General features: G+C 31.9%; 1 protein-coding gene across 1 annotated transcript; it reads right to left on the bottom strand.

Annotated features, from left to right (window-relative positions):
* Positions 1–15572: 15572 nt before the first annotated feature.
* On the bottom strand, positions 15573–27497 carry LOC124355439 (fukutin-related protein). Its single transcript, XM_046806579.1, has 3 exons — positions 26504–27497; positions 21982–22243; positions 15573–19814 (listed from the first exon to the last, which is right to left on the bottom strand). Exons 1-3 carry the CDS (start codon positions 27239–27241, stop codon positions 19264–19266), a joined length of 1551 nt encoding a protein of 516 aa, XP_046662535.1. The 5' UTR covers positions 27242–27497; the 3' UTR covers positions 15573–19263.
* Between the last annotated feature and the right edge of the window lie 213 nt (positions 27498–27710).

Raw genomic sequence — 27710 nt, 5'->3', positions numbered from 1 at the left:
CCACAAATATTATTCAGCATCCTTAGTGACAGACAATAAAAAGAATGCCATCTCTGCATTCCAGAGTAAGTCAGTGCTTATTGGCGTAGATAATATAATTTTTTAAAAGGATTATACATTGCCTCTAAAAGTAACCTGTACCCATATCAAACAGTGAAATCTATTTTTAAAACTTTTGAAGAATCCCAACGGCATACTGGTAGGTTACAAAAGTTGCCCTGTAGTCTTGCTAAGAAGCTTTTGTGTTGTCCATGACTCTCCCTCACCTGTTTTCCGAGATGATGGACGTATCCTGTACGGCATACTGGTAGGTTTACAGCACTTGACCTAACTACTGCCAGCAAGCATTGTATATTAATAAGTATTGTATAAAAGTCGCACTGTAGTCTTGCTAATTAAAATTATTTGTACCTAAAAGAATATATGCACCCTGTAGTGTAGTGATATATTTGAACAGACCTTATCTCTAATGTGAGATATATTTGCTTTCGGATTAAGATGAACCATTATCTCGTTTTCAGGAAAATTCCTCCTTGAGAAACGCAAGACAGAAACATCCAAATAACGTTACTTAATTTTTCTCAACGACAGTTTGAGAAAATTTGTTATTTACTTTTTACAATTTTAATTCCTAGTCCTCAAATTTATGACACACTTAGGGGGCCTACATGCTTTGAAAATTTGTGTCGCGTTTGTGTTATGAGTTATGTAGCTGAATAATATTTTAGACGAAGCTAATGCGGATGTATGTATTGCGGTTTTACCCTCCAATGATGATATTTTTATACTAGAGCTCGTAAGCGGTTTTAATGCCAGGATGACGTACGAAAATGTACGTTTTTTAGCCTATAATTGTTGTAAGGTTTCATTACGGGGCATCCAAAAGGAGTTTAAACTACATTTATTCCTCTTTGTATCTACACTCATACATTAAGAGCATCAATTTATCAACTTAATTATTGCAACTTTGAGAACACAACTGCCGGGAATCTTTTCTAATGTTATTATTTTCAGGTTAGGTTGTGACATTTGTGTTTTGAAAAGAACATAAAGTGCTTTGTAAATCGGGATAACACAGTATTATTGGGATATAAGAACAACAAAAAGGGTAATTAACCGAATAAGGTTACGTAGGTAACAGTTTACTACTTCCCGTATATTGGTATACGGAATATAATTGTTTGATTAATGTGTTTTGTATGTATATATACTACGTGTAGCTGCGGTACCGATATATCACTAAACTAGTGATTAATACACATCCAGTTGCAAACATTAAGGTTAAAAGTATTATATCTTATTTAGAGTAAAGTTATTTGTACGTAAGCAAAATAGTATATTTTCCATATCGAGGCATTAATATACAAGGATTTAATACAAAATATATGTAAACGAAACTCTCAATTAAAATGATAAATAAATAAATTAAAAAACAAAAAAAATCTATACCAAAATGAGATTATTATGATGAACAAACTGAAAACAACAAAAGATTCATTGAAAAACCTTAGTAACTATGAAATAGCCTATTGAAGTGACTTAGTATTTTGGCGGGCTCTGGATGTGGTATTTTATTAAAAGAGGAAAAAATTTTTTCGTATCGCGTCACGGACCGTCACGCTGGTTCGCTTTGTAACCACTCGGGTAAATAATATAAATGCTAATATTATTTAGACTATAATAATATATTGCAAAACGTATTATTTTCTTACAGTAAACGTTTTGCTTGAATACATGTTAGAACCTTTAGAGAACACACTACATATGTGTCAAAAATTATTTTCAGACGAAGACAGTTGATGTTTCTATCAGTTGCCAAAACATAGTTAAGTCACGAAAATGTACGAAATTTTATAAAAACATCTCTCAATGAAATAGAATAAAATCATTTATTATGCTATTATAAAATCGTTTTTAATAATGAGAATCTTTTAGACGGTACTCATTGGGCAAAAAGTAAAAATGACAACGAGAAAATTATAAACAAACTCAAGAAATTAGTACAGCTTTTTAAAAAAGAAAGAAGTAAATTAAAGAAAAACCAAACCTGTGGTGCAGAGTATGTCCTTGAATAACTGTTTCCTCTGTAAAGATCTATTCTTGTTTCATAATATATATATAATAACAACTGAAGTACTTAACCTCTGAAAATTTACCATATATATTATGTATAATATTACCCATTTTTGTTTTTTGTCATAAGCTATAACCTACAAAAGCACTACTATAAAAAAATTATATGTGAGAGTTTTTCTAAATAAGTGCTCTCATTCACGTAATTTTCAGGAATATTTATAATTTAATGCGCGGTTTTGAATAAAGAATTTATACCCTTCTACTTAAACAGTCTAAGGCACTTTATCAAGTAATACCAAGTTGCTCTGGAAACCCCTATTACATAGAAATGATACCATTAAAGACAGCTCTGGAGAAGCAATTCTCTCCTGAAAATATCTGGAGAGGACTAATTGCCGAATAAATCAACTCGATCACTTACTTCTACACTTAGGTTGCCCCTTTAGTAGCTAGATCTTAAGTTATGTTGAGGAATTATTTTGCTTCATTTATAATTTTAAAGTAAGTTCTAATTTAAAAACTAAAAACTACTGGTTGAAAAATATCCTGAAACACAACTATCGCTACTTATGTGACAGTAGGCGAGACCCAAATAATTGATCGAAAATAAAAGGATTGTAATAATTATCCTGACTTTATGGCTGACAGTTTGATATTCATGTAAAACCCTAAATTTTGTAAATTTTTTATGATTAATGAACTAATTTACTTTACGACAGTACTAACTGATCAACTCTGATGACGATACTGCACCAAGACAACCGAAACTCACTAGGGAACATTTGATCTACACTGTTCCAAGTTCTTTGTTCAGAAGCTTCATATTGTGATCTCTTCCAAATATTACCCAAGAAGCTTCTTGTCATATCTACAGAATATATCAGATAATGTACTTCATCACGATCACCACATACGAAAAATATATTGCTCAAAGTACACTGAAACACAGACGCTGCAAATCCTGACTTCTGGTGTACATCTTGTTCCAAATTTCATTGTTCAGACGCTTCATTGCGATCTCTTACAGACATTTATTACCCCGTTCATAAAGAGATGTAAATTAAGCTACAGAGATCGTCATATCTACAGAATAAACATATAATACTATTTAGCTTCTAGTACACGAAGACGGCGAGAGACACTGAAAACACAGGATGCTCAAAATCTGGATGTGTGCTACAATGGTCACAACGTTCATGTGTTGCAAAAACTTCTATGATAGTCAAACAGAGTAGTAAATCTGATAATGCTATTCATTAATTTTTGTCATTCCATACCACAATATTGTTCGAAATCACTAAAACTGTGGCGGGCTGCACAATGAGCAATATGTTTTTTAGAGTTAAATGAACATGGTTTGTTTACTTCATTTATATTTTTAATTGCCGTAATTAAAATAATTCCAATGCTTTATTTTGTATTCAAGGGTAAATGAAATATAGAACATCAATATAAAGAGAACTACATTACGAAGTAATACATCGTTTTCCTAATAAGCAATAAACAATTTTGTTTTATTAATCACAATACCAAAATAAGCCACAACATATTCTTCTACATCTAGATTTGAGGGAAGTTTTCTGGATAACATAATAATGACGTCATGAACAAATACAATTTTAGAGAGGAATTGTTTTATATTATCTATGTACACAATATTAGTGTTTCTGTATTTAGAATATCTTCGTGTATCATTTCTTCATTAGTCATTGTATCCTAGTTCTTGAATTTAAATAAGAAATTATTGTTTACGGGTAAACAGTAATAAACATAATACACATGCTAAAAAACCATATATTATTGTAATCAAGAAATAGAACCACGTTGTGTTTTCACAAGCAATCACATGTAACATAACCACTGGTCATACTGTTTGATGCAGAGAATCAGGCCATAATGTTGCCGGTATGAATGCTATTTAGGGATTGTTGTTTAGCACAGCTGGCGCCGGTCTATTTCCATCTTACATTGGAGTAATGATCGTAGATTCCATGTGTAATTTACGCCAATAACAGCTCGCCTCCAGAATTATTCCATCGCGTCTTCGGTATTATTGGTTTGAGTTATCGGTATTCTGGCTTGTAGCGATATTTTATTACATTCACAGTGTTAAATAGTAAGTAATAGTGCTGTTCAATTTAAGTCAGTATGTGATATAAGTCTGGTGAAAAATAAAATAATATAGTTAATATTGATTCACTGTTTTTTTTTGTATAATTTTTTATCAAAATAAACATTTCTCACTCAAGTGTCCTATCATTCGTTTCGTTGAAATATTCGTGCTTCTTAAGAGGCTGAGTGTTTCAAATAATTACAGTGCTATTATATAGCACAAGTCTTAGTTTTGTAGCGATTAACTATTGATACCGTTTGAAGTAGATCGTAATTGTCAGTATTAATATCGAGTGAGCAGTTTTAATGGAGACATTTTATATTTGGGAAACCAAGCAAACTTCCTGTCTAGGCTAGAATTTGTTTATCTGGAATCTAGTTCTCTAACCTATCCGAACCATGAACTTATTCTACGTTGGAGCCTTATATGGTGAGTAAAGCTAGTTAAGTAATGTATTACTGTGTGTATAAATCAAATGGTCAAAGATCACCACAAGTATTATGATACGATTTATTTTACAGAACTGGATGAAAAACATTATCCAATACCGTACATATGGTTAAAAAAGTCCGGGAACGGTTTAATTATATATTTTTACCAATATAGTATAAAAGTAATGAGACTTGGTATCTATCAATATAGAACCATAAATGTCGAGTTTTGAGTATTCAAACTTTTTAATAATTTCAAAAATACAATCCCAATGTTATGCGAAGACTTTCTAACAGAGACATAAAGGCGATTATTGGAACAACTTTGGTTAGATTAATTCACATTCTACAGTCGGTCTGATATGACTGGTCCACATCGCTTATTGATGATAGAGAATAAATGATGAGAAAGACAAAGAGAAATAATAACATATTGAAAATATGAAATTATACGTGATTAATAGACTAAGAAAATAAGCGACAGAACGTTATTTATGCATAACATCTTTGATATAATACAGAACCTTAAAATATTACGTTAAATGGTAGAATCTTGGGATGCAATTGGGAAAAAAAGGTTTATAGGCTAACTATCACTAGTATAAACAAATTCAACATTTTCCAATATTTAATATTATTACCTTTTGTGCTTTTTCCAATATATAATTTATTAATATAGGCAAAGATGTACTAATTTTGTTTATACTAAGTGATAGTACCGATTTAAATGTTTACATAGGCTTTGAAACAGCCTAAAAATGAATAATGCTAATGTGAAAAAGTAATGGTGAATGCTTCAAAAAGATTAAATTACTTGCTATTCTACACTGATTTATGCTGCAGCATAAATAAGATGTGCAAACCTATTCACACCTGATCATTGGTCCTTCACAAATAAGTAATGTTTGCCAATTTTAACTTTGATGCAAAGGTTTGTGACTGAGTGTTAATGTATTACCGTGAATGTGAACAAATATTAGTAACTGAGTACGAAACATGTTTGTGCACGTCTTTCTGAAGTAATGTCTCCCCAACGAATATTCTCCTTAATTAAAAATCCTTATAAATCCGTGGAACAGGTGTAACTGCTTATCTCTTGGCTCGCTGTGAGCACATTGAACGAGACAGACACGTAGTTGTATTTCTGTATGAATGGGAGAAAAAAATCCCAGGTCTTTGTAGTTTTTTGCGAAGAAATGAAATATAACTACTGTTTGTTCTGAACGGCTCACTTCGCCTACACATGACGAGAGTAATGTCATATTAATAAAAAAAAACCAAATGCATTGGCGATGCTCAAATGAAACATTTGCATTTGTTGCGCATATATAGTGTCCGACAAGGTAAAAATTATCTGATCGATCTCATAGTCAATATGAAAAAATTTAATTGTAGATTGTTTGTTAATTTTTCAGCGGTAGCGAAAATGGTATTCGAAGTATAATTGTGAGTGGTTCCCTTGTTAGATACAAAATTATTCAATCAATGTTGGTGATATAAGTGTGTAATGATAACTGAAAATCCTTGAGCCCAGAATGATATCTCTATCTCGTTATAGTACTAAGTGACCACGTTGATTTCATCAACGTATAATCTAATAAGTACCTATTTATAGGTGTAACTGGATTTAAAGTTTGTACCAAATTGTGCACGCAAAATATATGTTTTACAGTTCGGTATTACAATCAGCCAAAAGGTTCTTTTGGAATGCCCTATCAGATCAACACGGCTTGTTTTCATTTATTGGCTCGAAAAAAAACTGGGAGTATACAAGTATTGCTTTTTGATGGGCTGTATACATAAAGGAGAATTATATCTGCATTTTGTTTTCCAACCAGAATTTGCATTGGCTTGTTTTTTGAATGTCCGTTGGTTTTTTTAAAGTTACCCACAGAACATTTTTTACACGTATAAACAGTATTTTAAAATATTGATTACCAGTTTAACTTGATAAAACATAATGAAATAACCAGTTATTTTCAATATTTTTTCAATCTGGGTAAAAACCTGTCGAAAAACTCCCAAAAACTCGTTTAAAAGTATGAAAAAACTTTTAATGAACTCCGAACCCATAAAATTTGCGCCGCGAGATATTTACCGTTTTTCACCTTCTCGACGCAATTTACAAATATGAAAACGCTTTTCAACCCTTTTGATATTTATCTTTTAAAACTGGAAGTTTATACACAAAGAAGGACCATCAAATTATTGTTTATTACGGGTTTAAATTCCCTTCTCCTCAAGAAAGGCTTCGGGAAAATTGTAATGCTTCAAGTATTTCAGTATTCCTTTATTACTATTGCAAAAATTTATACTCAAACCCACTTTAAAAAAAATATAAAACCTTATTTACTTTTAAATTTTTACTAAATGAATGTTATAAAGAAATTAATCGTATTTTTTTATAAATTAATAGGTTATATACATTTTAAGAATGGAAAGAAAAGGGAGGGAAAAAATACGGAAATTTTAATTCTAACGTATACTGAACTTTTGACAAATACAAAATTGTTGTAGAAACAAAAATTTTCGCTTTGCGCTAACATATCGGGTTGATTATATAACCTAACATTACCATTGGGGACATGCTTTAAAAATTTATGGTTTGGGAAAAAACCGGCCATAATCCGGTTGGATAATACAGAAAAACAGTTCGATACAGAAGCAAAAATAAAAACCAATAAATTTCTTTTTTTCAAAAAAAAACTTTTCAGGAAAAATCAGTTTCGATTTTTAATAAATTGTTAAAGCGTCAAACAAAATTTTCCAAATTTGACTAGTTTACCTACAGGACCACTATATAAAACCCGGGGGTTTGACTGCTCAACTAGAATTTTTTAAAAAAGTTTGGGTTGGGGGGGGGGGGGTGGGGGGGGGGGGGGGTGGGGGGGGGGGGGGGTGGGGGGGGGGGGGGGTGGGGGGGGGGGGGGGTGGGGGGGGGGGGGGGTGGGGGGTCACGGTTGAGTGCGATCTTGACAAGTCAAATATTATTTTAAATGTCAAGACATTGCTTTTGGTTGTGTACACACAGCATTTTCAACATTTGATTATGTTTGTAAAATCAATTAAACGCATTATTCCGTAACTTCCGATATATCAAAAGTTCTTTTATTTCTACAATTGTTACCGACATTTTCTGGGACCAGAGGAAACAACAAGCCCTGAATGGACTGTCTAGCAGAAAAGCTGTATACAAGGTGGATTACAAGGACGATCACTAGGTATGTATCATGGTTTATAGGTACAAATCTTGAGCTAGAATCGCAAAACCAGGGTTTAAATGGAAACAAATTAACCAGAAAAGTGATATAACATAGATTAAAGACGATAGATTGTTAATGTGTGGTAGTTTGTTCTGTCTGGTGGAAAACTAGAGAGATCTTGTGTGGTGCAGGCGATGTTCGGTTTTGGGATAGGCCTCGTAGAGAGTAGTAGACATTTAAAACCATTTTGTAATCATGACGAAAAAAAAAAAAACGCGTCTGAAGATAAGTGTATGTTACACTATGTATATGAAACATATATGGTGGGTAACCACTTTTACGTATTCCACAACGAATAAGTTTACTTTCAAAACCACGACAGTTTTTTACGCTAAAAAGTGTTATTTTCTTATGTAATAAATCACTATAAACATGTTACTCACAAAAAATATATCTCATGTAAAAAAGTGCTTACTTTTGTCTTTAGCCACTTTTGTTTAGCCTAGTTTCAAAATTGTCCAAAATTTACCCATGGAGTGATACAAAAATATTTTCTATTTCTTTTGTTTTAGGGAAGTTATCTTAAAAAAATGAAATTGAAACTAAAAAATTTAACCCAAAAAAAAACGGATTTTAAAACCTTAATTAGGTTAAAGCGATTGATTTTTTAATAAAAAAAAACAACAAACTTCACGTTCCACGAGCTTCAGGCGAATAATATCTCTCCCTAACTTCCAATCGTAATAAATGGTTACGTGGAAGCAGCACAAGAACAATGTGGAAACAATTGATTGTTTGAACAAGAAACAATAAAACTTCCAAGAACTTCCAGGGTTACTTTGATCAATGTAACAAGGACGGCCGATGGGATAAAGTTACTGTCACAGGAGAAAGTGACATGCCCCTCAGGGGACTGTAGGGATTGTCGGTCGGTTACTGGAAAGGGACAGTTTTGATTTTGCTACTCACTATCTGTGTTTTATTTTTTTAATTTACACTGAACTTTTCAATAACAGGGTACACGAAGAGTAAACATTTTTTATTACACAAAGAACAAAAGATATTGTAATTCTAAATCATTGTAGTCTATTTAAAATTGATTCAACACGGTTTTTGTTTACTCCTAATTTACACACACTCATCAGTAACATTCCAATCTTACAGTTTAACAACTGATAATATATCGATAGTGACACCATATAAGAGGCTATAGATAACATCATACAGTATATGCCTGATATGTTGATAGCACAGAATTCTAGCTAGCCAAGCTGACTTCACCAGGCACAAATGAGCTATATAGACTGCTGATAATTTAGTAGTGTATTTAAAAATTGTGGAATTTTGAGATATGTTTAAATTGGTGAAAATAAACAAACATGTTCCTCTATCATTGATGTCTATTTTATTTCTTTTAGCGTCTGTGTATTTGTTTGTACTTTTGGAGTAAATTAATAACAATTCAGAAACGTCTTTAAGTTAAGGCGTAGAAATTTCACTTTTATATCTTATTAGGATGTTATTTTCTATTGAAAGACAAAATTCAATCATTACTACTATTTGTAAAAAGGTGGCCTTTCAAACAAAATTTTATAACAATTCCATATAAACCAATGAGAAGAGAATTCAATTGAAGACACATAAAAAAGCTTGTATTAAGGTAACAAATTTTAACACCTTGTTTGTGAATGAATGATAAACTAAATGGAAAAAATTGAATAAATATATTTTTCTGAAAAAAATAATTTTTTAAGACATAAACTTGCTATGTTACGATGTCGTAACTTAAAACATTCCTGCGTTAAGTTCTGTACAGTTTAAAATACAGACAGACATTAAACGAAGCAAAATAAACCATAGTGTTAGAGTAACTAGGGACTTTTTCGTTTCTTACAACCTGTATAGCCATATCCCAAAATATTTCCTTAAATTTTTTTAACATCCTGTACATTAACTCCCCCCTCTTTGCCTTCATATGGAATTTCTTTATTTGGTTTTCACATCAGTACTTTTGCTAAGTTATGTTTTACGTATTTGTTTCTCGGAGTTCAAATAAAAAAAAGGATATGGAAATGCTGACTGCAGAATGCTCTCAACACGTCTGTATTGGGCTGTAACACTCTGTAAGTGAATAGTCAATCAAAAATAAATATTATTGACCTTTACATTTTGTTGACTTATAAACTTATTCAATTAAAATTAAAATTTTCTGGTCTTTCAATTTATTTTCATTAATCAATTATTTTAAAAAACTGTCTATCAACAAGGAATATGACTTGACTACTGGAAACTAGGTCATGTTTTTTTCTGATGAGATCCAAAAAAAGTCAGCACGTAAAACATTTCAACAAAGTCTACATCGTTTTGACATCAGACTCCTAGACTACAAAATATAATTTAATATGTAGTCTCATTATCTCATTAAATGCACAACTGATGAGACAATGAGAACACTTAGTGAATAGAATAGAATGAAAAAGAAATATTTTGTGAAGTTTTAAATAGAATCTTTGATACAAATTAATAGTAAGGAACTTTTGGTTTTTAAAATAAATAAAATATTAATGGACATTATAATATTTATGTTAAAGAATATAGTTAACTATACATTCTTCAAACAAAAGTACAAACATTTTGTGGAATTTAAAATTTTCCTTTCAACTAAAAATAAGGATGACCCAAAATTTTGTTCTTTTCCATTGAAAATGGTTGTTAAGTGATTTAAATCCTTTTTATTAAAAGTAATATGTAAACTTATAAAATGTTTGCCCTTAAAAGGAATTTTTTTAACCATTATTATTTTTCAACAATAATGTATATGTAGAATATGTTGAATGGTTCTTTCTATAAACACTATTTTTAACATAGGTACTCTTAAATTTTAGTTTCATTAAATATTTGGAACACTTTCATACTTTCAATATATATTATTTGTGTGTGCTTTAAAGCTTTTGTTTTAATAAAATTATTTCAATTAAGTTCTTAAGTTGCTGATTTTTTGTAAATTGAATTTGGAACTTTTCGTTACATAAAAATTTCAAAGGACAATACTTAAAGTTTGGTAAAAACGAATCCAAAGACATTTAAATATACCTTTTAATTTTTAAAATGATGCAGTTTAATAAAAGCTTTTAAAATTTTCTAAGGATAAATATTAAATAGATTTTTAAAAATGGGTATAATTGTGAGAAGGTAGTAGACAACACAAACATTCATACTAATACATAGTTGTGAGTATTTGAATATAAATATGTGACAGCAAAGTTAATGGACTTGAAATTATTTGTTAAATTCAAAACAAAATCGAGTGGGGTAACATATAATTGTTATGTCAATATAAATATTTGTATTTTCTTTATATGCACCTTGTGTATCTTTTGTTTAGAATTTTATATGTATCTTCATGTCTATTAGAATTTACAGACAATACTTGTAATAAAATTAAAAATATGGATTGGCTATATAAATATGTAACTTTGTAGAATAAATGGTTTTATACTGTTAAGCCATTTTTTATAAACGTTATTTCCAAACAAATAGGTTATTTTGATTCAAGTTGTATTCAATCCCAATTTATGTTATGGGCCACTTCCCGGTGGTAAGAGATTGCTAAATTATACAGCAGTCTTTCAATTATAAAGACCTAAGTGCGTGCTTAAACTTTGTTGGCCACAGTTGTCGATAAACTTGGGATGCCATATTGTATGAACATAGGGCCAGATGGACATTGTTAAAGTTACAAGTTTCTGTTCCTGGAGAAATTTGCCTGAAATTTAATGCAAAATGTGTATTGAACGGATAGGCAAGTTAATAAAAACACCTAACAGTGGAGTTCACGTGTCCACTGTGCTTACATAAGACATTGACTGTTTATGGTACAAGGAGCATCATATTATGTTTCAATATACTAAACGCTAAAACAACTGCTCAGGGACATTCACGAGATATCAATGTATATATATATTTATATGCAGCTCTTAAAATCTCCCAACAATACCTTATTTAGCGCACCAATGCATTGAATACTTTATTCCATTGTCTACAGAGGAGTTCACATGTACACCGTCCCTACATAACACTTTGACTGCTTATGATGTATCCTTGTACGGAGCATCATATTGTATTTAAATATACTAAATACTAAACTTACTGCTCGGGTACATTCACGAGATATCAATGTATATATATTTATATGCAGCTCTTAAAATCTCCCAACAATACCTTATTTAGCGCACCAATGCATTGAATACTTATTCCATTGTCTACAGAGGAGTTCACATGTACACCGTCCCTACATAACACTTTGACTGCTTATGATGTATCCTTGTAAGGAGCATCATATTGTATTTAAATATATTAAACACTACAGCCACTGCTCAGGTAAATTCACGAGATATCAAGGTATAGATTTATCTGCAGCTTCTAAAATTTCCCAACAATCATTATTTAGCACATTGAGGGTTAAGAATGAAATACTTATTCCATTGTCTAACAGTGGAGTTCACTGTGCTTACATAAAACTTTGTATGATATGTTTGTATGACGGTCAGACACGTGGCAGGTCTGCTGTGTGAGCAGTAGGCGATCGTGCATACACCCCACTCCAAAATTTTTCACTGCAGAGTTCAAGTAGCTAGTTTTTGCTGAGCTGCAGTCGCATAAACATAGCTGCCTTTATTGGTTTTCCCACCAAATGTGAATTGAGGACTGTAATTCATTTCGGAGTGGTTTAGACAGCTAACATTTTGACTGAAACCCACAAAAATCGCAAATGGCTTCAGTATCAACATTTTTTAAATTGATCCTTGAATTTGACAATCAGCAATTTTTATACTTGACCTTAGAAATAGCTGCAGGGAACCTTAAAGAAACTGAGAATACTGATAATTGTATCACAATACATCGAGAAGTGTTCTTATATACTGACAGTAAAGGCACGGCTATTCTGGCCAGCATAAATTCCCGTACACCTTTCCTGCACACCACCTTTCATGTAGGAATAGAAGCCATTCTACATCAGTCCAAAATTCTCAAACCATTTACCAGCTGAAATAAGAAAACCTCACAGAGAAGATGCTCAAGAGAAAGCTCAACGACTTGCTACCACAGAGACCTTTATACTTACTGCAAGAGGATCTACATCGTGAAGGCAACTAAAACGATTATGACTTTAATATAAATGTTGTTATATATTATGAGGCCGTCACAATTTTTGATGTTTTGTGGATAAAGAATAAAGATTTAAAGAAAGACAGTCAATCATGTCTGGTTTTACTGTATCTGCAATCCAAAAGAACATAAGGACAAAGAAAAGTTGACTGAGTCCTGCTACTAACCATTAATTACCTCAAATATAGTAATAATGAATTGTTTATTTTAAAATAATAGAACTGAAATCACATTGATAAAAATGTGTTTGGATCTACGTAAATGTTAGACAATATGATAACAGAAAATATAAATTACAAAATATCGTACACACCTTTATAATGTTAAAAAATTCAATCAAATTAGAAAATAAATATAGTGTATTTAGTTGTTAATTTTGTTTTATAATGATTAAAGTTGGTAAAAAAAATAAAATTTAAAAAACACTATAAAACATTTTGCACATAAGTAAAATCAGCTAATATCTCTCAACTGTTGCTCTAGGCTTTTGCAAGCGAGTGCCCGCTTATGCGTGGACGGATTTCATTGAAAAAGTACCGTTGGAATTGATATGAATATTGAAAAATAGTTCGCATTTTATAAATTTGTTATAACTGAAGCAAAACAGCTGATACCTTTCAACTGACAAAATCATTGTTCCTCCTGGCTTGTGCAAGCATACATCAAAAGTAATCATGCTTGCTTATGTGTTATGTGCCACACCAATGTAGGCTTTTAATTAAGAGGTTTTTCTTATTTATTAGTACCTATGTGCAAAATTTGGTATATATAGCTTTACTATTTCTAGACACACATTTCTTGAACTGTTCATACAACATTTTTTGTTTGAAATCATGAGTACTATCAGCCATATAAATTTGTAACACTCTTTTGTGCACACATTGTACATAACATAAATTACTAAGAAAATTAAAATAATCCATTCCAAATATTTAAAATTATTATTATTATTTCATATATTATTATTGTATTACGGTACTGACAATAACCTTTACATATACAAATTCATAAAGCTTAAGAAACAACATTAGGATCAGGTGGAGTAAGAAATATAAATTTCATGTCAAAGACCAATCTTGTTTAAACTTCCTGACTAATCATATTAAGTTCTGTTGATTTTAGATAAAATGATGATAGCAGAGAACACTCATTCATGATATTAAAACTTTGAAGGATAAAAAAATAACCTACTGAGAAGGTTTAGCTATTCAGTTCGTTCGGTTGATTCCAGAGAAAATGATAGCAGAGACTACTCATTCATGATAACAAAACTATTAAGGATCAAGAAATACCCTACTGAGTAGATTCAACTATTCAGTTGGTTCTAAAGAAAACATAGCGGAGACTACTCATTCATGATAACAAAACTATTAAGGATCAAGAATTACCCTACTGAGTAGATTCAACTATTCAGTTGGTTCTGTTGATTCTAAAGAAAAGGATAGCAGAGACTACTCATTCATGATATCAAAACTATGAAGGTCAAGAAATACCCTCCTGAGAAGATTCAACTATTCAGTTGGTTCTGTTGATTCTAGAGAAAAGGATAGCAAAGAACACTCATTTATAATATCAAAACTATGAAGGTCAAGAAATACCCTCCTGAGAAGGTTGAGCTATTCAGTTGGTTCTGTTGATTCTAGAGACAAGGATAGCGAAGAACACTCATTTATAATATCAAAACAATGAAGGTCAAGAAATACCCTCCTGAGAAGGTTGAGCTATTCAGTTGGTTCTGTTGATTCTAGAGACAAGGATAGCGAAGAACACTCATTTATAATATCAAAACTATGAAGGTCAAGAAATACCCTCCTGAGAAGGTTGAGCTATTCAGTTGGTTCTGTTGATTCTAGAGACAAGGATAGCGAAGAACACTCATTTATAATATCAAAACTATGAAGGTCAAGAAATACCCTCCTGAGACGGTTGAACTATTCAGTTGGTTCTGTTGATTCTAGAGAAAAGGATAGCAAAGAACACTCATTTATAATATCAAAACTATGAAGGTCAAGAAATACCCTCCTGAGACGGTTGAACTATTCAGTTGGTTCTGTTGATTCTAGAGAAAAGGATAGCAAAGAACACACATTTATAATATCAAAACTATAAAGGTCAAAAAATACCCTCCTGAGACGGTTGAACTATTCAGTTGGTTCTGTTGATTCTAGAGAAAAGGATAGCAAAGAACACACATTTATAATATCAAAACTATAAAGGTCATGAAATACCCTCCTGAGACGGTTGAACTATTCAGTTGGTTCTGTTGATTCTAGAGAAAAGGATAGCAAAGAACACACATTTATAATATCAAAACTATGAAGGTCAAGAAATACCCTCCTGAGAAGGTTGAGCTATTCAGTTGGTTCTGTTGATTCTAGAGAAAAGGATAGCAAAGAACACTCATTCATAATATCAAAACTATAAAGGTCAAGAAATACCCTCCTGAGAAGGATAAGCTATTGAGTTTGTTCTAGACTTGCTACCAGCTTGTTTTGGTTTGAAAGATGGTAAAATAGAATGGATTTTTGGATCTTGTAAAGTGGGAAAATTTGGAGTGGACCAATTAAATTATGCAAAGAATTCAGAAATGAAATGAATGTATTTGGGAAATAGATAAACAAGGTAAATTTCATCAATATTTCGGTGTTTGTTTGGTATCAGATAATATGCTCGGAAACACATACAATGGTGGATGAATATGTCCAAGGGGTATCACATATTTGATCATATTTTCACCCAAAATAATGCTGAACAATAAAATTCACAAAACTTACAACACACAAAATAAGGGAACTGGTTCCTATATACCTAAGTAACTGTTAAACATACAGCAAGTTTTGTATAACATTTAGAGAACCAAATAATTTTCTAAAATTATTAGTTGGGAAATATTTAAACTAAGTAATTGGCAACAATTTCAAATCACCACAGCTTTCAAGAATGACTATTTTAAATTGAACCTTCAAATCGATCAATGAATACTATATTATATCTTCAAATTTGTATGGTACCAATCATCATGATGTTACATGGGTAACATGTCATATATAGACAAATAAATATACATACACACATACAACATATGTTGATGAGTAAATGTGAAAAATATTGTACAACAACAACAACAACAACAACAACATTTGAATTCACACATATTTAGATGCCACTAGTAATATCTAATGAGACAGCTGAAGTTTTATGTTGTACAAACAGATGTTATCACAGCTTTATACAAACTAATCAATGTTTTAGTATTAAAAATAAAGTTTTTTTAAAGATTTCGATCTGTTTGAAAATTATATTAACACATGGCTTTAAAATAAACATACACAATATAATATCTTACATGTATATGAGTATAACATTCACTATCACATAAACTTACAAACATACAATTTGTAGTTCGGTAACAGCTAAAAAGACACCTTAAAGATGCAAAATATTATTATTACGTTACACAAATACTATCTTGGTTCTATTACACTATATTAGTTGGCACATTATCAAAGGAACCTAAAAATAAAATATCATATTATTGTACTGAACATTCCTAATTTTTAAAACTATTTACAGAAAACATCTTATTGTTAACCTTGATATTTCTTCTATCGACATATAGACACAAAAATATCAAACGGATCACGATAATTCATAGAGAATTTGAATTCTCTAGTGGAAGCTACAGGAGTTTATGTCACAGGTACAATCAGCTGTTGAGAAGTAGGAGTCTTACAGTGTGTAAGGTTACATGTAGATTACGAGACTATGTTGACAATGGAGCACCATAAATAATAACTGAATTTCCATCAAGTGTAACAACAAGACTTAAATCTATCATTATCAATTCAAAGTGTAACATCCGTGATCTGATTTGAAAAGAACACCCTTACAAATATTAAATATACACACAGAGGTATATTTATTAATATAAATACACAGGCTTTATAATTTATAAACAAATACTCCAATATTATGTTTTTTGAACTAATTTTGAGTCAGGAGCAATAAGAAATATGAATCAATCAATCTCTTTGTACATTCTATACACAGTGAAATAAGTTAGATAGTGTAAAAATACCTTGTTTAAATAGTTAATCCTAAAAACCTGACAACCATCAAGTACCCATTATCAAGTAGATGTTTAGGAAATGTATATTTATTATTTATGTGTATCAGATGTATGTACTTGAAAAGAATAACACTTATTATTATCCTTCTAAAACTTTAACAGAGATGATTTTATTTGAAATTTGTTGATTTAGATGTATTGTTATTTAATACAATACTACAAAATAACTGAAAAACATTAACACTCATTTAATGCAAATATTGAGTTTAAATTCATTAGACGTTTAAAACATACCATTTACAGCCAACTTTTTTTGGATCTCTATAGACGGACGAGAACTCCAGAGTAAAGGACTCTGAGTCAGATTTCAGACACTGCACTGAGAACAAGGTGAAATGGAGCTAACTCAACAATACCACTGAATGAAACCTTCCCACCATAACTGTGTTGTCGACACTATTGTAATCTTCAATTATAGTAGAGAAAATTTGTCTGACGCCATGTTTTACTATATTCTATGTCTAGGTTTGGGTAAAGAGTGCAATATTATTATTATTTTAGAATTTAATAAGTCTACGATCTGAGTAGGCTCATGTAAAAAATGTGTTTGTGAGATTCACTACAATGAGATAAAGTCGGCAAAACAATGATATTGTGGTTTGTCTAGCCTTTCTTCCCTAGACATTATCAGCTTTGTTTCATACATGGAACTGACAATGGACTTTAAAGTACGAGGGTCATTCAATAATTAAAGAGACAAACAGGTCTTGGGAGAAAACCGTTGGTACAGTAATTTTGTTAATTTTATAGCTTTAAGTTGGCATCACTGGGATAGCCCTGATCAGCTGATTTTATAACTGACGAACACCGTCCTGGCCGACCAGTTGAAGTTTCAACTCCCTCATTGGAAAGTTGAATTGATGACGTAATTCGTGCTGACCACCGAGTCACTGTGGAAATTATAGTTTAAAAAGTTCATGTGAGGGGTACAGTTCATAACATTATTAAAAACAAGTTGAAATACCACAAAACATGTGGAAGATGGGTCCCAAAGGAGTTGACACGGCTACACAAGGAAACAAGGTTGAGAGTGTGCACAGAGCTACAGGAACGTTATGAAAGAGAAGGTGAGCAATTCCTTAACAAAATTTTAACAGGTGATGAAACTTGGGTTCACTATTATGAACCAGAATCAAAAAGGCAAAGCACGGAATGGAAGCACACCAGCTCACCTTTCAGAAAAAAATTTCAAAACCCAAGCATCAGCAGGAAAAGTCATGTTGACAGTGTTTTGGGATGCTGAAGATCCAGTTTTTTAAAAAATTATCTTGAAGAGTAGCGTACAATTAACAGCCAATACTACTTGGATATGCTTTTGAACAAAGTGAAGCCAGCAATGAGAGAGAAACGTCGTGGATCTCAAAGATGTGTGTGATTCTCCAACAAGATAATGCACGTCCTCATACTGCTCAACTAACCTGAGAAATATTAACAAAATGGTCTGGGAAGTACTGCCTCATCCCCCTTACAGTCCTGATTTAGCACCAAGTGATTTCCGCTTGTTTGGTCTGCTGAAGGAGGCATTACGTGGAAAGAGGTTCTAGGATAACGAGGATGTCAAGAACTTTGTGGAAAATTGGCTCAAACACCAAGATAAATAGTTCTTTGCAGCTGGTATAAAAAAGCTTGTGGTCTGTTGGAACAAGTGCATAAATGTTCAAGAAGAGTATGTTGAAAAGTAGTAAAAGTGTTGTTTTGTAAAAATAAATTGTTTCCTCTCTAGACCTATTTGTCTCTTTAATTATTGAATGACCCTTGTATGTACTATGTTGTCCCAATGTTATATCTGACATACATGTACAGTCTCACTATACTACAAGATATAGTGAGATCTCACTACAATATATTGCTGGATCATTGTTTACTTTGGGGATATTGATGTGGGAAATTCACCTCACCAAGGTTAATTTAGAGTTATAAATGTCTAATACTATAAATATTTGAATTACAGAGGTTTGCTATTTCTGTCTCAGATGATATAAAATTTGTCTTATTGGGGTTACTACCCACTGTAAGGTTGTGTAGCTATTTTATATTCAGCCTTAAGAAAATTCTTTAGGGATTTATAAAAATTCTGGCTTTTGAGGTGAGCCATTAAGGTTCCACTGCATATTATTTCAACATGCAAATAGAGCTGATCCATTAGCTGCCGACGGGACCCCTGGATAGTCCATGGATAGCCATTTTATATGGATTTGGGTATTCTGGATTTTCTATGGCACCTTCTCCGAACTTGAATTCCAGAAAATCGTGTATATTGTTTGGAGCCGAAACTGTTCGGCCGATGAAATCTATAGTTGAAAGTGGTTTTAAATAGTATTCAGGAAACTCCCTGTCTTGTGGATGTGTCTTGAACCATGTATCCTTGGTCATCGTACCGTTCCGAGAGTAGAATGGAAATATGTCTACGTGTAGTCTATTGATCTGACTGAACTGTACCCGGTAGAAGTCACCCTCAACAGCTTTCTCCCACACGAAGCCCTGCGGATCTGTGATGGGCTTGTCGGTAGCACGCAACAGCCACGTACATCTCGTGATATCTTCCCGGTAAATGCCGATATCGATATCGTAGTCCCACGGTAGGATGTCCCCGCCTCGCATCGCACCCAGCAGGCTCCCGCCCTCTAGCCAGTAGCGGACTCGGGCCTCCTCCAGCTGCTCCAACACGTGGCGGGCAGTCTGCCGCAGTCCAGCTATATTGGTCAACAAAACAAACAATCAAATGGAGAAGTAAGTTCAATACTAATTCTGAACTACATAAAATTTCTGGATATTCAAATGAATAAACTTATGAATTTAGACAAAAATTAAATCATTGCCGATAGCCTAGTCAACAAAAGATTCTAGAAGGAAAGTCAATAAGAGAAAAAACCAACTATGGAGCACTGTTTGGGGTATCTAGAAATATAACATACTAAACGTCCTCAATCTTAGAAGGAATACATTATTAGAATACAAAATTAATGTAGCCGATAAAATTACCAACATCTTTTGTTCTAATAGTTTTTTATATCTATTGCTGTTAATGACATTTAATCTCTCGTAAATTAGTAATTTTCTAAACAAACATTACAGCAACACTTTTTGCCAAACTTCTGTCTTCAGTGCCTCTATCCTTCATGTCAAAGAAAACAGGATGTAGTAGATAATCAAATTTCCTTTACCATGAGTTTCTGTTTTATTATTTTATATGGATTTAATCAAAAGATAGAGTTTTAAAGATATTAACTGGAATTATCAATTTTGGTAGGAACAAGCACACTGTAAAAATTATTTTATGTACACTTTCAAATCATAGTACACAATACTATATAAACTTAAGTCGTGATCGGAAGAAGAAGGTGAGGTTGACTGGGATCAGTGGGGTTGGGAGGGGGGAGGGGAGGGGAGAGAAAGAAGGAAATATTTATTATTTCAAACTGGGTTTCATTTTGATTAAATAGTAAATCTACATTTACAAGTTAGCAATAAGACACAAATAAGTCCAATAACTTCAATACATTTGATTTTAACCCATTGAAGATTCATTTTATGTGGTGTAGATTGCACCAGCGCATACAAGTTATCTTGCACACAAGTTGTTCTTCATCAAAGACATAACCCAAACATCCTGGCTTAAAGTGGATAGCAATAGGGTATATTGCGGATCATGGAAATACCCTGAACTTAACATTATTTAAAAGTTATATTTTAAACTACTGTCTAGTTTATTATGACTAGATTGTATTAAACTATTCATCACAAATTTATATAGTTAACGATACTTAATTTTATGTTTTTGTTGACAAAATATTAAGATTATGCCAAAATATTGTTCTTCAATGAAATATTAGAACTGAAGTGATTACAAAGTTTAAAATAATTAACCATTTAACGGATTAACCGTGTGTACTCGTTCTCAGCATTTGTGCAGAAACGGTTAACCAAGTCAACTCGGGCCCCACTTTAGTTATTGATATAAAAGGAATTAACCCGAAGCAGACTTGGGCACGACCTTGCAAATCTAGTTTATTGAAATTCTCGTGAGACTGCAGCACTTCTAAGGCGAATATCATTTTGATGATTATATCTCTACTGAGCAGCACCACTGGCTCGCCTACATCACTTTGCGGCTGTAGCATGAGGCTGTAAACGACTGAAGCAACTTGTGCGCCATTATAAGTGTATTTCATTTACTGTTCTATCATAACAATATTGAACAACTTTGAAATGAAGTGTGACGATAATCGTGATTCTGGCAGGTAGAGTAGTGATTCAGAGACAGAAACAAACAGAGTGTGACTCAGATTCTGATTCATCTGTGGACTTAAGCAGTGCACAAGTGTAGACAAAAATAAGTACAACTAGCCCTCCGGCAGCTCCTCCACGATTTCCTTTTACAGCTATACCAAGACTAAATGTTTGACTTTTCGATAAAGATACTGATGTGCTCAAATTCTTCAAAACCAACACCGGACGAACTCTGTCAGCTGATGTGTAACAAAACCAACCAGTATGAAGTTGAATAAAACATTTTATCCTTAACATCATATACTTTCCATATTACACTGAAAACTCTTTTTAATTTATTTATTTTATCAATTTAAAAAGAATATTTAAGCTCTAAGACATTTCCTAGAGTCTTTCATAAAAGATAATTATTGATACAAATTTTTATGGCAGATATATTGAAAGATGTACTTGTGTGTTGAAATATTATGAATAAAACAACACAAGGGTAACTTGACTGAAATTTGGGAAATATTGTTAAAAATTTCAGTGGTATACAGCAGCTTTATGACATCCTTGTTATATAAGAATCAAATATACCAAGATTTGTGTACCAGTACAAAGAAAGAAAAGCCAAAATGTGATACTTACCTAAACAGCAAGGAGGTGTCCATTTTCCTTCCCACAGATAATCAGGTGTTTCATCAACTATCGAACCAAAACAACGTTGTGTATCTCTCCTGCATCCATACCACTCGATAACGCCGTTTTCTTTAATTACTTTTTTCAATTCCAGACTGTTATACATGGACCTCTGCCTCTCTCTCTCCAGTTGCTGCATTTTCCACTGGTTGTGACGACTCTTGAATAGCTCTCTACCGTTGTTCAGCACCACGTCATCGGCCAAAGTCACCTGCAATAGTGAATAGGATATTATGTGTTCAAATTATACATTATTGTGATATGGAGAGACACAACTAAACTTATAATACACAATACAAGCTATAGGTCTTGGACTTGTGTAAACCTTTCATTGCCAATCTTGTTGAGGAAACGAACTACTGAACTGAGACCACTGATGGCAACCGCTGGATCACTGACTCAAGTTGGTGACTGGTGGCAGAGGGGGGCTGTCAGTTGCACTGCTCCATCCATCCCTGGGAGGCAGTTCAGTAACTGCAGCCTATTCACACAATTGTTTCTTCCATGTTTACTGTAGTTTTTGATTTAAATCGTTTATTTAAACCAAAAACCACCCAAAATTTTAAACAATTCTTCTGATGAAATATATTACATCTTATACAGCATTTGTATCAGCAACTAATTTTACTACACGTAACATACCTAAAGTGGGAAGGGTTTATTCATTGTTTTATTTTAGCTGTTTTACCTTCTGCTTAATGCAGCAACTGAAATTTGACTGTCATGGACAGAGGTTGTACTTTTCGTTGTGAGTTATTATAAAACAGTAAATACTATAAAAAAGTAAGACCTGTCCTGGACTATTTTATGGTTTTATTTTTAGTGTTTATTGTACCATGGAAATATCTGAAGCACAAATAGACAATTTGGCTTCTTTTGTGTAATTATAACACAGGAATGAATAGCAAAACTATCTTTATACATATATAAAAAATAACAAACATTTTTAAAAAGATATTAAAAATAACTTTCTTTGCATAAAAAAAGTGTACGGTATATATTTTTAAACTGTGTGTATGTATAAAACTACAAAACTGTCCCTGAGAAAAACAACAAAACATAATTTTAGGTAAATAAAAACCTATTAAGGAGTTACGTGACCTATCAACTTAACAAGTGAAGGGATTGTACGTTATAATTAAAAGGACAAGATATTATTCCTTATAACACCACCGCTATAAAAGTACAGATACCAATATACTCAAAAATGCATTACTTTAATTCCTAAGTCGGGATGGAAGAAACATTTTTGGAAAAGAATACTAATGTGAGAATGTAATAATTGTGTATTCTTATGATGTACAGTATTAATGAATTATTACGATGTTGATTGGATGAAGTACTAAATGATATTATAATACTGTAACTAGGTAATGTCTTACTGATACTTGATGGCCATTGATTAATATGTGTATGTATGAATGATACTGAATGTATATATAACAATAATTGTATATGATATTAGAATTGTATTTAGAAGAATTAAGAATGTTATTATTATTGTAGTGTAATATGTAAATAATAATTTGTAGGTATGTTATTTTTCCCTATATTAGGTAATTATTTTTGTGTGAAACTTTGGAACCTGTATAAGGTCAACTATTTATATAAGTTTTATCTTTCTTACACAACTTCTTCGGATGTATACCATCTGGGTAACCATAACTGCAACCTAAATTGCTTATCAATAAATTGATAAATTACCAAGATATGTTAACAACTAATTCATTTATGTAATTGTTCAATGCGAATAACTATTATGTATAAAAATACTGAGTTTAGCTCCAATTCACCTTCATCTATGTCTGCAATCTGACATATTAAAGTAGTGCAACTATATTAAAAGTAGTGATCTTTTAAACATTCCTTAAGTTTAGATTTAAAGAGATACAGATACAATTTTTTAGTTTAATGGAGAGGTCATCACAGTTCTGTACAATTTCAGATCGAAATGTTTTTTTTGTTGAATGTTGGGACTTCAGTTCAGAAAAATGTGTTAAATTTGAATAAAACAAACGTGTGAACTGTTGAAAGAGTAAATTAGCATATATGTCTATTGTCTATTATTAGAGTTTCGTGGCTATTATAAACATGCATTCAAATTAGGTTTGTTTAGTCATTTTTAGTGAAAATGTAATATTGTTTTAATATTTTAGAAAATAAACATTTTTAAATAATTCGTGTAATGTTTGCCTTTACTTACCCACTACGGAAATAAGGTTATTTTATTATTAATCTTGAACTTTGATTTTCTATTTAAACTTTGGATTAAGCATCATTCAATTTAAAACTATGTCAAATTTTATATAAACAATTACACGATTATATAATATATGTCCACTGACTTCTATAATGTTACAGTTACCAGGAGCCAAACTGTTGACCTTTCTGTGGAGGGTGGCTGGGTCCTTGAAACATAGATAATTGTGCTATATAGGTGCACAAGATGTTGACCTAACACCCACAAAACTCGCTGAATGGCTTCAGCTTTGACATTCAGCCATCTTTAAACTTTTGTCACAATTTACGTACAATGCCATCACTCATATTGTTTAATTAATAAACACGGGAGATTCTCAAATGGATTTCTGCACTATTCCCTTTTGCTTGCAGGAAACAAACAACACTCCACTTTACGTTTCTCAGGAGAATTAACAGAGGCGATCATGTTTATGTGACCCGTACCGTACGAGTACACAAAGAATTTAAATTCACACTACACAGTAAAAGAAAAAATTACCAACATTTTTTTCTCCAGTGTGACACAATAATAAGTAATATACTTTAAAGTGCACTCACAGACACTAACAGTTACAATGAATACAATAAAAACATTACTTGCGAGACAAATAAGAATAACACTAAGTTATTCTGTAAATTATTACGCAACAAAATCTAATCTAACAGGAAATATATTAGGCTATATAGTTTACAATGTCCTAAACATTCTTTCTGGAAATGAAAGTAGGCTATACTATTTCACTGATTTGTAAAGGTGATTTTAAATCGATTTAGGTAACATGGCTAAGTATTCATTATTCCAAGGAAACATTGCTCTGTGCAAGAAAACTATTTCCACTTTTAATGTTCTACAACTTCATTTTTTTTGTCATTTTGGTATCAGTGAGACTAATGGCCGGAGTAGCCAATCAAAATTTCAACGTTATCACTGTATTCTGCTCATCCTCCTATATATAACAAAAATATATATGGTTTTTTGGCGGGTGGAAATTACAAACTAAGCATTGTTTTTTAATAATTGATATGTAAATTTGTGGTTATATTTGTCTACCACAAATTTAACCTCTGTTTCTTGATATCTATGATTTTCAACATTATCTGCTTCCAATAATTTATCTGAGTGTTTTGTGGTTGGAACAGCTTCAACACAACACGAAGCAACATCAAAGGTAACATGCAGTACTCTTCAGTGGATCTTCAATAACAATAGAGTTTATTAATTCTAATACGGTTTATTATTTTTGAAAGTTATTTACATTTTGTTTGATTGCGGATTACGTGAGCAGTGGAAATATGAAGTTAATTTATTCCGTTTTAATTGGTCATTGTGTTTTTTCAAAACAAAAGTATCAGTTCGTTGTGTAACATCGTTATTTGTCATTTCCACCCATTGGAATCTTATATTGATTTGTTCAGTAGGATGATAGCAATAGATTAATCATACGAAACTCATATTTTGCCACTCCGGCCATTCACGATTACTGTCATTTCCACCGCTTTAAATATTACAATGGGCTGCAGTATAGTAAGCGGTCACTGTCATAATCGAATCAGTGTACTATAAAACTATCGATTAAAAATATCTAAACCATCAAATACAAAATAATTCAAATTGTAGTTATTTACAGTTCATTATAATTGCCAGCTATTTTCTAATGTATTGAATAACAATATTGTTAGAAATGAATTAAAACTAGCCTAAGTTAAATTATTTGCATGGTATTTGAGTAATGGCAGAGAGTACAATGGTGATGTATATGTGTTATTTCTGTCAGTCAAAAGCTCAAGCTGACAGAAACGTTTATCCTTCAAAATACTAAAGGTAAATAAACGTTAAAAACTATTTGTTTGTTGAATTTTATAAATACAAATTGCCTAGATACCTTTAGTTCATCATTAAATTAATACTATTTAGATATAAAAACAGATGAACTATACTGTAACCTGATATGCCTATAACGTAAATTGGCTATGGAAGTTTAAATAATCATGAATGTCAATGATTCGATTGTGGTGCTGGCTGTTTATTATACAGCAACGTTACATTGTTTTGTACAAGATGATAGTAATATTTTAATAACACAAAACTCTTAGTTTGCCACTTTTACCATTATTTAGCCTACCTTATCATCTTTAATGAAATGTATTCATTTAAAAAATAAACTATAGTCAAGGTATATGTCTACATTGATTACAAAATCTACAATTATATCCTGATTTGACAACTAACCTTGATGTATTTCGATGCAGACTGGATGTACAAAGCATCAGGAAACGGCAGCATGAAAGGGTCCGGCATTTTAAAGAGAACTTGAGTGTTGATAAATAACGCATGTTTTCCTTTTATAGAGTCACACTCTCTTGTTGGGGATGGTTCGTCAAACCTGATTAGCCATTCTCTTATGTTTAGATGTAGACTTAGACATTTCACTTCTTTAGTTCCTTTGTAGGGAACTGCAATAATTTTGTCAGGTTCTTTTGTTGATAGATTTATTAATTTTTCAAGCAATTTTTTGGAGTTGATCCTTGTTGAGTCAGGTATGAAGAAAACATATTTGTTCTTTATTAGTAAGTTAGGGGTCCTATCTTTAAAAGTATTTGTTAATCTGATTTTGAGGTTAACAAATTTAACAAAATTAGTCGTATTAAATACAATAGGTGGATATACTGGGGTATCTGCAACTATTAAGACTGTCGCATTAGGATAAATATTTAAAACTGACCTAACCGTATCAACAATATCATGATCGAAGTGTTCAAATGCCCGAATTATAAAAGTAACCTCATTTTGATATTTACTTGTCTTCTTGACTCCAAGAGACTCGTTAAAAATTGGGCTAGGTGTTACAACAGTATCACTGACTTTTATTTTACTATGAGACGACAATAATTTCCATATAAAATATACTGCAATAAAGTTTAATAGGATTACAAAAACTGTAATGAATTTTGCTATCCTAATGCGCATAGTTTTAAAACGTTTTAATTTTTGTATTTATACTTGCATGACTATATCGTTCGGGGAGCATTATGAGAAGTTGTAAGTAAAGGCAAATGTGCTAACATGCATTATGGTAATTACTTCCCAGAATGTCATATTTAATTTAATGACGAAAAACTTAATAATCTTGTTAAACACTGAACGCCTACAAGACCAGCTTCATCCTAACCAACATTCATCTTCATGTTGTTGTTACTTGTCAATGTCACTATTCAAACCAAACAAAAACATAAACAAAGCCATATGTTTAAGAATACTATTTTCTGGTTCGCAAAAAACAGTCTTTGGTTTGGATGTTTGTAAAGCCAGAAAGCTATCTAAATTGTGGTTACTGTCATAATGCAAGCAATTATATAAACATACATGAATATAAACAAAATTGAGTTATATTTGTATTCTTCCGATTGAGACAATTTAAACACTTTGACGCTATTTA

Source organism: Homalodisca vitripennis, chromosome 2, assembly GCF_021130785.1.
Source record: "Homalodisca vitripennis isolate AUS2020 chromosome 2, UT_GWSS_2.1, whole genome shotgun sequence".
Lineage (NCBI taxonomy): Eukaryota > Metazoa > Arthropoda > Insecta > Hemiptera > Cicadellidae > Homalodisca > Homalodisca vitripennis.
This window is presented reverse-complemented; position numbering and strand designations above follow the sequence as displayed.

Excerpts from the sequence above, each read along its gene's own strand:
- LOC124355439 (XM_046806579.1), bottom strand. The coding sequence starts at position 27,241 with ATGCGCATTAGGATAGCAAAATTCATTACAGTTTTTGTAATCCTATTA. Across the intron at positions 22,244-26,503 it reads CTGCATCGAAATACATCAAG|GTGACTTTGGCCGATGACGT; the intron begins GTTAGTTGTCAA and ends TCACTATTGCAG. Across the intron at positions 19,815-21,981 it reads GACACCTCCTTGCTGTTTAG|CTGGACTGCGGCAGACTGCC; the intron begins GTAAGTATCACA and ends TGACCAATATAG.